Source organism: Diadema setosum, chromosome 3, assembly GCF_964275005.1.
Source record: "Diadema setosum chromosome 3, eeDiaSeto1, whole genome shotgun sequence".
Lineage (NCBI taxonomy): Eukaryota > Metazoa > Echinodermata > Echinoidea > Diadematoida > Diadematidae > Diadema > Diadema setosum.
The window spans coordinates 23,445,023-23,459,402 of NC_092687.1; the positions used below are offsets into that span (position 1 = coordinate 23,445,023).

The 14,380-nt window shown below is 37.4% G+C and overlaps 1 protein-coding gene across 1 annotated transcript in view; it reads right to left on the bottom strand.

The window, feature by feature from the left end:
* Positions 1-8,459: 8,459 nt before the first annotated feature.
* The window catches only part of LOC140226294 (ADP-ribosylation factor 6), a 35,168-nt gene continuing 29,247 nt past the window's right edge, over positions 8,460-14,380 (bottom strand). The window contains exons 4-6 of the mRNA XM_072306791.1: positions 13,656-13,759; positions 11,459-11,657; positions 8,460-10,013 (exon numbers count right to left, since the gene is read on the bottom strand). Coding sequence (XP_072162892.1) covers positions 9,871-10,013; positions 11,459-11,657; positions 13,656-13,759 — 446 coding nt within the window. The 3' untranslated portion in view covers positions 8,460-9,870. The remainder of the gene's footprint in view (positions 10,014-11,458; positions 11,658-13,655; positions 13,760-14,380) is intronic.

Sequence of the window (14,380 nt, forward strand, 5' to 3'; positions counted from 1 at the left end):
ACCTTCGACATGGCCAGATTGTTGACAACTTGGTCCTTCCCTTAAAGGCTGAACCATTATCCATTTTACTCTCTTCATATTCAAGACATGGTTTATTGCTACGAGCTATTGTGTTGAATATGAACAGAAAAATTGACTATGTAGGTTGACCTCTGTCGGAGGGACAAGTTACCGGATAGGTGGCTCATAACCGGATAAGTTATGAACCATAAAATCAAGAAATCCTGGACAAAACCCTAAACAAACTTACATTCGGACAGACTGGCCTATTTGGCCACTTTCAATGACAGAATGATCTCATTCATGCAGTGGGACATGCATTGCTCCTTCACCATTACACGCAAACTTGGAAAAAGTGTAATTTGTCATTGTTGTCTTTAAAGTTCATGTGCTCAGTCATGCATGACATTTGTCAACATAATTAGGTACCAATAAAAGAAAGAAGGGCTCATTTTTTGTACTCTCTATAGCTAACATTATGAAATAGTAGCCTTCCAAATTTTGATTACCTTTTTTTGATACACACTGTACTATACTCTACGGTCTGAACACGCCGCGGCGTAAAGTACAGTAGACATTATAGTATGATCGCAAGTAAATCAACAACGGGGAGCATGTAGGCCTACGCGGGGACTGTGTGGTGACTATTAGAAAAAAAAAATCGCATGATAAAACTAAATTGAAAAAAATCGGGTCGTTGTGTATCGTGGCGTCACGTTCACCATTCATGAAGAAATGTGATCGAGTATTTAAGAAAGTGTGACGTCGAATGTTGTCTGGCACCGCTTTTCGCTTTGGATCAATGTCAATGATGATTCGTTATTGCTTAGGGTTCCAGTCGTCGAATAATGCAAATAATTTATCAAATTGTGACACAAAAGGGTTCAAGAATGAGAGTCCTTTGACCAGGCAGTCAGCATTCATTAATCGAGTCGATAAATTATGTTTGTGGTACAATGAAATGGGGAAGGCTCATAATATCCTACGAAATTTTATTTTGAGTAGGGCGCCATCTACAGTTACAAACCAGCCAAACATTGTGCATGTCTGGTCCCTCATAACGCGTGATATCGCCACAGAACTCTGTGGTAATAGCTTCACGATTCACATACACGTACATGTACAATACAAAAATATTGTAAAGTGTCGAGTTTAAAACTCGTGCTCCTCCACTTTTACATTAAATTAACTTCCTCACCATCTCGCTCTGTCCAATGTTAAGGACATCATTTGCATACGTCCGTTTGTTAGCTGATTCAACAATGTTCAACGTCCATGTTTTGGCCAAATTTAACAGACAAAGGATATTTGGCTGTCTGGGAAACCTTAGATCTCTGATTAGACTTCGAATGTATTGGAAAACTGTTTCTTTTCCTCTTACAAGTGTCTGCAAAGAGATTGGGAAAAGATAAGAGATATCAATGAACGAGAAGAATAAAAGTCATAGATAAAATCACACAAAATGACAGATGTTTGATTATACGTTGTATACAATCAGGCAGTCTAATGACAACTATGCTATCATCACTTTTAATATGCTAATGAAGATACTACAAAATTTATTGTCATTCTCTCGTCTCTACGTGAATACATATGGAACATTAAAATGACGATTCCTTGAGACCAGTGTCTCAATAAAACTCCTGCCGACATTTTCCGTGGAGAAACATTTTCACTACAATCAGTTCTACTGCTAATAAAAAAGAGCTAGCTCGAGGGAAACCGCATGATCCCAAGTGCCGATGAAGTAAAATGACGTCATTTCTGGATATTCAAGTGCGTAACTCTGGAACCCGATAATGTCGAGTTTCGTTCGGTGTGTAATACACGCACTCATACACACACACACCATATGGAGTACGTTTATCAGCGCGGCGACGCGCCTCTTTCCGACATTCCGCCCAATACTATGCCGCCCTGCCGGTAAGGAGGAAATCCGTGGTTAAGATTGAGGTCAGTCCGTTATGTTCTACAAACTGGCTTATTTAAGCATTATCTTCACCAAACAGCTGACTAAAAATTCTGAGAATTTTCCTGAGAACTACGCGTGGAAACCAAAAAGAAAAACAACACTAAACTAAAAACAAAAATCCGGAAAAAAAAAGTCTGGGAGGGCGCAGACCTTTTCACAAAATAGCTCACTTCCACCAATATTGTGATTTTAACCTAAATGTACAGTGTATATAACAGTCATTCTCTCATAATAATTATCTGCATTATCAGATTCCTTGACCATCACAACGTACACATTACATTGTATTTGGAATCGCAGTGATATCATTTAGTTTTACAGCTTTTCACAATGGCTATACAACTGTACATTGTATTTCACAATGATCAAGAATCCTTCATAAACTAAAAATGGTGTTAAACTTTTGATCTCAATATTTAGTACACGATATTTACCTCTGAAATTTTCAGCTGTTGACGCTACAGCCTCCATCAGCGGAATGACCCTTCTTTGAAGCTGATGATGGCTGTAGCGTCAACAGCTGAAAATTCCGGAGGTAAATATCGTGTATTGAGATCAAAGTTTAACACCATTTTCAGTTGAACTTTCAATACAGATGAGCTTCTACTCTAATTCTTCATAAAGTTGAACGAAAATTCGTGGATCCAGACGGTAATCCAGATCTAGTTATCTGTTCCTTGTGTTATTATCAACTTTACCTAAATCTAATTCCCTCCAAATCCATTCTTAACATTTTGCGCAAACAAACCAGAGCGGGCAAAAACGTAACCTCCTTGGTGGAGGGAGGTTAAAAACACCCACATACACTGACATCACATGGCTGACGTTTATGGAAAATCAGGCCCCGTTTTATCAAAAATTCATTGTATAATCAATTATAAATTTCCTTACCACACAGGCTGCCATAGACTTATGATAGAAATCAATGATAGCAATAATAATAATCATAATAATAATAATAATAATAATAATAATAATAATAATAATAATAATAATAATAATAATAATAATAACAATCATCATCATCATCATCCTGCTACTACTACTACTTCTACTACTACTACTACTACTACTACTACTACTACTACTAATAATAATAATAATAATGATAATAATTGTGGCTACTTGTAGCGCACAGGTCCACCTTTTGGTGCTCATGGCGCTTCAAAAAATGAAATCAACTACATATCATAATCAATTATAACTCTTCATAAAACAGGGCCCTGCTGTGGTAGATAAGTGCTAAATGTACATCATTTTGCAAATATCCTACAACAGGAGACTGTTACTTAATGTACTTTCATACTGATGTGTTGCTTTAAAGCTTGTGTTAGATTTCATACTCCCATTTTCACAATTTCATTACACGCTTCTTGTTTGAGGTGTTTCTTGAGTCCACAAAAGAAAGGGCGAAAAAAAAAAAGTTCAAACTGACTTTGGGTATAATACTGCATCAACCAATGAATTAAACAAATAAAAATCACACTCAAGCACTCCAGAAAATGCTACAAATACTAGAATAGATCATGTAAGTTGGCTCACATATATAATGTTTTATTCATTTTCCATACGTTCAAAATGAGAATTCATATTGTGTATAACATACAATAGATTAATTCTCAATGAAGATTTTTTTTTTTTTTTTTTTAGAATATAAATGGGGTGAAAAAACGAACAAACTCAAAATCGATAGACAACAGATAAAATCTTTTCTTCCTTTGCGGAAATTTTATCTGGGTCTTTCTGACAGGAATAAAACAGAATTACTATGAACTGGATCACTGTCATGAAATAAATCAACTCACTATAATGAATCATGATTTTTCACCTACAGAAAATAATAGTGGAAAAAAAAGACCTGGTTATGCTGTGACATTATACACATGGATATGTATTATCAAACATAAATAGAAGAAAATGAATGTGTACATGTCTAAAACAATGCACAACTTTTTTGTTTTTTAATTTGTTGCAACAGAACGCTCTGTTACGTTTTTTTTTTTTTTTTTTTTTTTTAGTTTGTCGTGCCAGCGTTTCACAGTGCTAATCACATCAAAACAAAACTTGCAAAAGTTTGTTCCTCCATTGCCCTGTACCGAATATTGGAGCCAGGAACAGAGCAGTCACCTCGTTATTAAACAAACAAAACAAAACAAAACTCAAACATAAGTAAAAAATAATTTCTCTTTGATTTACCAACACAATCCTGTCTCGTTCCCTCCCAGGTTACTGTTTGTCTGTCATGGAAGGTGTTGATGGGTGGGGGAGGCTTTGCTTCTGCTAAACTAGCAGCACTTCACATAAATCACATTAAAACCATCATTTCATTCCTATGCGCACAGTAACTTCTTTCCAAACTACCCCAAAAAGCCAGCTCACAACTAAATAAATAAATACATAGAGGCGATTCCCCACAAAAAAAAAAAACAAACAAACTTTAAAACGAATGAGAATCTGACTGCACTTATCCACCAAGGTCTTCTTGATGAAACAAGTTGATGAACTCAAGCTGTTCTTTTGACTGCTTCTTGTTACACATTTTTTTCTCTGCCATCCTCTTTCTGTGTTATGTCATACAAACAGAATACTGGGAATGGCATTACTAAAAGTAGTATAGTGTACCACAGGGCCACAAGACTGGAAATGAATTCAGAGATAATAATAATAATGTCCCCTTGTCAATGCTGCAAAGAACCCTCACAAATTTCAATTTGGCAGCTATTCAAAGCATTCACACAAAAATATAAATGATAAGACATCATTAGCTCGTTGAGGACGGTTTGATTTTGCTACAACACGCATTTCCCATAGACTCTTGCCCGAGTATACTCGGGTCTCGTCCTCAACGGGTAAGATAAGAACCTGTGCATGGCATTCATTTCACACCCATCTGGGATTCATCACTGAATGGGGGGATACACAGGGGTACAAACACACCCCCTTATTACACCCACTTTATTTTATTATTATTATTATTATTATTATTATTATTATTATTATTATTATTATTATTATCATTTTTTTTGGTGCTTTAGGATGTAGTAGATTCCACCAAATAACATTGAGTCATGGGAAAAACCAATGAATGTTGTAAATGGACATGAATTGACAAAACAAGCAGTCGATGCTGGCATCCTTCGTATCAGCAGCAAAATCAGCAACACAAACATTCACATACTCAGTGTCAAAAAGAACAACAAAAATAGAACAAAACACACTTAATAACATAAATTGGTGATCTGAACACCTCTACTTAAGAGAACATCACTTTACAAACTGAAATACATTGTATGTCATAGAGATATATTTACATCATCTGTATTTTTTTATTGTTGGCATTGTAGACACAATCATATATCCACAGCTACTTGCATGGGACTCCAGTGCCCATTTCTCCTCTGATATACATACAAGAGCCAAGGAAGCATAGTTTACTATTTTTATACCCTTGTTTATACAGTGTAAAATGCTCCCATATACACCCATGATGAGATACCATCTGTTCCTTGTTAAGAAACCACTACCAACAAACCAAGTATGTGGGACTGAAGGGAAAATGGGAAACTTCACAACTACTTTTCTACAAAATATGTGATATGAATCTCAGTCCAGATCCACATACTGTAGAATTTTTGCACAATGAATTTTCACACCAAGGCCAACTTCAGTGAACTTTGCTTGCTTCATGATTTTGTGGATGAGGGTATTTCTTTTTTTCTTTACAAAATTCAGTCCTATATCCAAAATATTGATGTTTAAACATCATTTTTGAAACACCTCAGTCAAGCTGAAGAGGGAGAACTTTTCCCCACACAACAAAAATATTCCAGGTTTACAGGGAAACAGCGGAACATGGGAAGCACAATGTGAAACAGGTGTATGATTGACTGTGCCAAGTTGTCCACCTACAATACTTAATTCGTATTTGTTTACGACTCCCGATTTCCACTGAATCCCCAATCTGTATTTCCACACACAGTAAATCTTGTAATCAGCAGGACACATAGTGTTAGTACCTCTCCCCTCTACCTCCTCCTCCACCCCCCATTTCTTCCTTTACTTCTCATTACCTAAACATCAAACACCACACTGTGGGCCAGCACACGAGTCTATTACTCTCAACAACATGTGATTCACCTGGATTCAATTTTCTTTCCCTTTCTAAAGATACAGTCATCACAATTTGCGGGCTTGTCGTACAAAGCACAATGCCTTCACGTTTATTTTTTTCGTCAGAAATTTGCAGAGCACGCCTGGCACACTTGCAACATGGACAGCCAGCCGTTCAGACTGTAGTAGTAGAAGTAGTAGTGGAGAAATTCTACTCTATTACATTCAGATGGATGCATTCTAACAAGACTGGGTGATGAAAACAGGTTAAATAAAAATTAATGTGAAAAGATAACAACCTGTACATGCATAGATGTATAAAACATGCTTGCTTTCCAAAGTTCTGTGTCCAAATCCCTGATCTGGGGTAGCTCTTTTAAGTGTTTTCTACATTAAAATCTATCAATTTCTACATCTTCCTCCATTTCGCAGCTGTACACTTACTTTACAAGTTCAGTCGGAGCCACAACTGTTATAATTCTCCCTTTAAGTATACAATGAAAGTTGTGGCCTTTTGTCAAGCGTTTCCGATTTGGTATCCCCCTCCAGCAGAAAGACAGATGCCATAAATGCGCTTGACGGCCACGGCACGGTTTTGTGTTGATCCTATTTACAGGTCTGTTTACAATACATCACACAACTGGCCAGCAAGCTAACAATACACTGTCTCAATATGAACACCATCAAATATCGTCACTCTTAATGACATGACGCACAAATCTTACTTCCCAGTATGCATTCCAAAAATGTCTCTGTCATATTTGTCCCTAATAATATTCAACCCTAAATATCTTCACATTTCAACCAAATCTCTTCAATCTGGGTTGAGTGACAATTCTTCAATGACTAAAAAAGTGAAGAACTTACAGAGGAAATTTCGTGCTGTAGTCTCCGGTGGATTACTTTGATCAACCATATATTAGCTCCACGCTGAAAAGTCATGAATTTGCTTTTGACTATGCACCACTTCACATGCAAAATCACTACATCTGCAGTTACTTTAAATACATTTCATTTCAAAAAAAAAGAAAGAAAGAAAGAAAAAAGAAACAGCTAGAAAACTGATCCAAACAAAAAGAGCAAGTATTCAAAATTGCGCAGTAAGAGTTGAGTAAGACTTATGGTAAGTGATGCTTACGAGCCTTTGATACATTCATTTTCGCAGCAGATTAAGTAAAGCACAACATTGAAGCATGGTACAGAATGTATTGCTCTGTATTTAGTAATAAACAGGGGCCTGGGATTACTACAAACATGTGACACAACTCGGAAAGGACCAAAAGCACATGGTTTCGTAATCTCCTTCCTCGGACAACAGCAGTGGCTGAATTACAGACTACACATTATGAAACTGTACCCCACCAGAAAGTTGACATATTTGTAAGAATGAGAAATAATGGTTTCAATGTAATCCAATTACCATTGATAACTATTCATTATAGTAACTACAACATTAGCTGGGACTTTTATTTTTAACCCCAAGCAACAGGGAATTGGGTTTGTTAGTGGACAATGTCGATCAAAGAAATGGCTGCAGGTGCCTAGAGTTAATTGAGTTTTGCAGCGTATCACAAATACAGAGGTGAGAATGATGCATGTTTTCAATGCACCTTCCTCTAGGAAGAATGAACAATGTTGAATATACAACTCTGGCATGCAGCACCACCACAACAGAGAACATTTAACTCCATCTCCCCAACTCCGCCCCCCCCCCCCCCAAAAAAAAAAAAAAAAAACCTACGGTAATCAAGACTACCACAAACTGAACTTGATATGATTCGCAAACTGCCCTCCATCAACGTAAACAATCCTTGCAATTTGAATGAACTTAATCTTACATGTATGAAGCAGAAATCACTTTACACCTAAATGTCAACAAACAAAATGATTAAATCCAAGTATTTGGTTGACTACACAAAGTGTAGACAACCTATCAATATTACCTAGCTAATGGCTGATGGTCACTGCCAAAGGCAAACAAAATACATACATGCCAGCCTCTCTCTGTTTTCCTCCAAGCGTAACACTCACACAATTTACGGAAAGTGTATAAAACAATGGCACTTTAGGCAACATTTGGAAAGAATGTGCCGTATAAATCTACAATCATTCAAAAGCCACGTACCCTCTCTCAAAATTTAGTCTTTTGTCACTCTCTGTTTTCTTTCATTTTGATTTTTCCATAAAATGGAAATGAAGATTCTCCATGGCAGGCATGTGACATAAATGATTTTGCTGCTGCAACGACTATTTTACAATAGAGTATTTCACAATCTCGCAGCCAAAATTGCCATTGAAATCAAATCCCCTTGGCAGCACACCCAAAATGCAATTCAATGCAAATCCCTCCCCACCCCAACCCTTTTCAAACCCACTGACTCTCTGACACTTTTTACTATGACTGCTTTAAAGCAACCTGCTGAAGCAATTCGCACACTTGTTATTTGCAGAACATTTATATTGAGTAAGCACCAATACGCATGGATCTCCGCAAGGAATGGCAGGGCGCCCTCAGTTACATGACTGTTCAAACTCTGCCCCCATCCCCACCCAATCCTCTCAGCAAGACAGATTTGGAAAATGCAACATGAGGCATCACACATTGGAATACACCACATCGCTCTAGATGCTGGCATACTGAGCTACAAAAAAAAGTTTTTTTTCCACTTTTTCTTTCTCTTATCATCAAAGAAAACAAAATGTGCTCATATTTTGAATAATGTTCAGCAATAAAAAAAAAATAATTACACAAATGAGTATTGCAAATAACAGCAACCATGACCACCATTACTGATGTTATCTTACATATGTTTTGTACACGTTTTTTTCACATTTTGCTGTATGCAAGCTTTCTCTCAACCACAGTGATAGTATGGATGTTCACATTACAACATGTTATCATTCTTCCATTAAAATTTGGTCATTTCACTGGTACACTTTTCCAGACTGTGACAGACAACTCAAGCACTCTCTGGCACATTACCTTGTGCAACTGATCATGGAAATACTCTATAACTCTCGCTAAAATTGATTCTTACAATTTACAACATAAGTGTCCATTAGCATGCAGTGGAGTTCTTGGAGATTTAGCTTTGGGGCCAGGTGATACTGAACGCAGGCGGTTTCGTGCTTAATAAGAAGGAGGCACAATTTGCATTATTTCTACTCCGCTCTGGAAAACCTACAACCAGGTAGAAAAAACATGGTATCTCGAGACATGTCACAACAATATAAAAATCTTTTAAAAAGACCAGCAAACATAACTCCCTCTCGCTCAATTTCTTTGTGTCGCAGTTTTACCTTTATAACAAATATGTCATACCACTCACACAGACTTGAGCAAGATTTCTACAAGAAAGAAAGAAGGAAAGAAAGTAAGAAAAAAGAAAAACATGTAGAAGACGCCTTGGTGCAGATTCCAAGTAAACAAATAGGTTCATTAAAAAAATGATTATTTTGTGTTATATATAATATAAGATTAAGAGTTAAGGCACATTCACACAGTACCGTCTCTACGCTAACATGCTATGAAAAGCCACCTAGGCCAGAATGCACACGGAATGATTAACTTGACTTTGATCACTTCCAGTATCTACTGAACACCATCACCGCACCGACACTTTCTGCACGGAGAGAGAATGATGGGGATCCCTGGCACCGCTCCACCAGGCTTAAGGCGGCGCAAACAGATGCGTTCAGGTGGACTGGTGTTGGCTTTTCATAGCTTGGCGCGTTGCCCTCCCAGCGACAGTACAGTGTGAACAGGCCCTCCAAACAGAGATGCTACGTTAGGCTTTATTGTTGGTCATCAACCACGTTAGGCCTTCTACAAGGCCGTCCCCGGACGTGGCGCATGCGGGCTGGACGAACCAGTTCCTGTCTCGAATCTTGGTGAGCCCGAGTAATTCTTGGACTTCATTAGGTTTCATGGCTAATAGGAGAAGAGAAAAACATGCATTTGGTTTACTTTCACTGTACTCATATCAACATGAAATAAGGTTTCTTTTTATCAGATGAGCTAATGAAACGTCCAGGATCAGACATGAAACCATTCTCTGAATTAAAACAATAAGTCCAGATGAATTGATTTCATTTTGTACCTTCATTGTTTCTTTTTACAAGGTATCTGGCACCTTCAACCAACTCCTCAGCTAGGTTGGAACGACAGAATGTTAACCCTATTCTAACTGGGGGGGGGGGGGGGGTCAAACTGACCCCCCCCCCCCCCCCGACGTTTCGCACCACAATTCCGCAACGCGCAAAGATTTTGCCGCGTCGTTTCATGACTTTTTTCATTGAAGTCTTCCGCATATTTTGAGACCAAATTTGCGTCGTCCAGGTACACCGTTCTGAAGTTACGTAATGTTTTGCATATGCATGTCAACTCGAAAACAGCTCAAATTCATGATATTGTGTGCAAATTGAATGCAAATTGTGTTTTTTGGTTAAATTGATATAAATTAGATTATTTCAACTTTTAACCATTGAAATTAATCAATTCTAGTGTAGATAAGCCTGAAAAAGTGCCTACAACAAATTTTGGCAAAAAACAATAGAAAACAAAAGGTCGAAAAAACAATAAAATACATAAGAAATTAACAAAATAAAAAACAAAAGAAATTGATTTTGATTGTGCTACTTTTTTTACATGAAAATTGTTTGATGTGTCTTGAGAAATTCTGACACAAAAATTTAGCAATACTTCAGTCTTTTTAATGGAGTTATAGGTGAAAATATGATTTCATGCACTAATTTGCATAGTTAATTTTATCAAAAATAGAAAGGCAATATTCTTCTATTGTATGACCATGTAATCTTGTCATTGACATCCAGCTCTATCTTTAGGCAAAATTTGCGGCAATCGTGCGATCGGTGGCCAAGATCCGAAAGTACTGAAACTAAAAGAAAAAAGAAAAAAAAAAAAAACTAAAAAAAAAACCCCTAAAAACTTTATCTGCTCAATATCAAGAATGAAAGAGGTTTGATGTCACATCAGGGGGGTTGGGGGTGGGGGTGGGGATAGTGGATAAGACTCCAAACACCCAGTTGGAGGACCCGAGTTCGATTCCCCCCCCCCCAGTGCTTACGTCCTAAGACAAGATGTTTTTACCCACCATGTCCCTCTTGACCCAGTTGTATAAATGGGTACCTGGCAACACTGAAGAGAATACCCTGGATGAATAAGGCACCACTATTATCATTATCATTATTATTATTATCATTATCATCATCATCAATTATTATTATTATTATTATTATTATTGTATTCTTATTACGTCTTTCTACACGTAGCATTCCATAGCTGAACACGTCTCTTCCCCCCCCCCCAACTTTCACGGGTATTTTGGTTTTTGTTGTTGTTATGCATTGCCTCACCATCTGGAAGGTCTTGTTTGTTGGCAAAGATGAGGATGAGGGCCTCTTTCATCTCACGGTCGTTAATTATCCGATGCAACTCCTGTTTCGCTTCTTCCATCCTTTCCCGGTCAGCGCAGTCCACTACAAAAATCAGTCCCTGTGTCCCAGTGTAGTAATGCCTCCAGAGCGGCCGGATTTTGTCTTGACCACCCACATCCTGTAGTGTTAGTAGATCAAGCATCAAGTGAGACCAAGAAGTGACCACGTGTGCACATTACAAAGCAAACTACATGTAAATGGCTGGACTTGTCAGGCAACTGATAAGTGTATTCAGACAATGTTAAAGGGAAGATAAACCCCAAGAGCAATGTGGATTGAGTGAAAGCAGCAACATTAGTAGAACACATCAGTGAAAGTTTGAAGAAAATCGGACAATCGATGCAAAAGTTATGAATTTTTAAAGTTTTGGTGATGGAACCGCTGGATGAGGAGACTACTAGAGGTTATGACGTATGAGGGACAACAATACCAAGAAAACATACAGAAAATTCTACAAAAATCCATTTTTCATGAAAATTACAAATTCCATCAACTTGATATTGACATATGTTAAGGGTAGCACTTATTCCCCCTGCTTTCTGAAAGAGGTAGGTCCATTGCTCTTTCATAATTCTAGAAAAGTGAATTTTTGTTGAATTTCCTTTATATTTTCTTTGTATTGTTGTCCACTCATACGTCATATCCTCTAGTAGTCTCCTCATCCAGCGGTTCCAACACCAAACTTTTAAAAATTCATAACTTTTGCATCGATTGTTCGATTTTCCTCAAACTTTCACTGATGTGTTCTACTAATGTTGCTGCTTTCACTCAATCCACATTGCTCTTTGGGTTTACCTTCCCTTTAAAGGGATGGTATAGTATTGCTGGAGATGAGAATTTGGCTTTTAATTTTTTGTGAGATACCAAGAAACAACTTGGGAAACAGTGCAGAGCATACACATTCTAAGAGGAATTCAAAGTTTATTTGATGAAAATCGGCTTTGGAATTGCTGAGACATCCAAAAACAAAGTAAAAAGTGATCGTAAAAAAGGGTGGTCCCATCTTTTATTGGGATCACTATGTTTGGATATCTCAGTCATTTCAAAACCAATCTTTACAAAATAAACGCTGAATTCCTCTTGGCATTACATGCCCTTTCATATTTCGTAAGAGGTTTCTCATTATCTCATCCAAAAATGTTAGAAATCTGAAGTAAGGTCTCAACCAAAACTATTATGATCCCTTTGATGTACAGTATCAAACCACACTGCTGGACTGGTCTGGCGTGCTGATGACTGTATTTTACATTGTACGGACATCACAATTCTTCTAACATCACACGATATGACTTCCTGTTTAAATCATACCACGATTATTCAAGCAAAGTTAGGACTAGAACCTGGGCTGTTACTGGATCAATATCTCTAATAGCTCAGGAACATGACAAACCAAAGATTACTTTCAAACATCAAAGGCTACTAGGAAGGTAACACAGACATTGAAGAGGAATGAAAGGTTGATCACTTTACTTTCAAGAGAAAACATCATGAAGTACATGCTGAATAAAAAAGAATATTGTACTGCAAAATGATGTATTCATGAAGTTCATGGAAGTTTAAAGGCTGTATGGCACAAAATGGTTTCGGTTTTCGGGGTCGCTTACATTGTATACATGGCTGGCACTGTGTGGCAAGCAACCAAGCTATTTAGTAATCATTGTCATTACCACTGCCATTATCATAATTTTGACTATCATTATTTATCATTACTACCACTCTCTGTTACCATTACTACCTCCCTCCTATTCCTCTTTTTTCCCCTTCTTTTTCATCATCATCTTCATATCATCATTGTCACTATTATTGTCATTAGCATTTCAACTATTTATATACAGTTGTAGTAAAGGCCTACGTACATGTATGCTACAATTTCATTAGCATGTATCACAAAAAACATTAACTTAACCCGTTAAAGACTAGTCCCGAGCATATTCAGGCAGGTGTCTATAGGGAATACTATAGCATTACCAGCTTGCCCTCAATGGGTTAAGCTTGTGAAACATAGAATTAAGTCATTTTTGGATCTTCTTATCCACTTACATCCACATTTACTTCAAGCAGTTACTTTTGGTTTGGGGGCTAAAAGCTGAATGTGGATTTTATCAGGAATACTCACCCATACATTGAATTTGACATTCTTGAATGTGACAGTTTCTACATTGAAACCTACAGTAGGTATTGTTGTCACTGATTGGCCTAGCTTCAGCTTGTATAAAATGGCTGTGGGAGAAAAAAAAAGTCAAGGAAAATGTTGCAACATACCACATGATCGCACAATACCATAAAAATTATCTGAGCCACCTGTGAGTTCTAGCAAGGTTAATTAGAGTCCTGTATTAAGCAATGCTATCAACATCTTTATCTGGTTCAATTTTGCACTCGTGGCCAGTACTTTCCCGAAATCCATGAAACGTCAGATTTTTGTCTTTACGTCCACTTTTCAAGAAACTTCCACCATTTCATTCCACATTTCACTCTACTTGTATAATCACACATCTCTGTAAATTTGCGTATAAGTAGCTGTTCATTTTAAATTGTTGCCTCTGCCAAGGAAGGAGGAGGTTAAGTGATCATCGGCATTGGTTTGTCTGTTTTCAAAATAACTCAAAAAGTTGAGTACAGATTAAAATGAAACTTGCACAAAAAGTCGACATTGACACAAGGAACACGTCATTCAATGTTGGTAGTGATCCAGGAATTCTTATGGATTTTTGAAGGATTTTTCATCTTTTGGCATATACTGTAAGGTCAACGAACTTGGGAGTTCAAGCTGTGCGTACTGGAGGCTTAGGCACACTAAAGCGCGTACTCTGCCATGCAGTGATGTAAACAAAAGGCTTC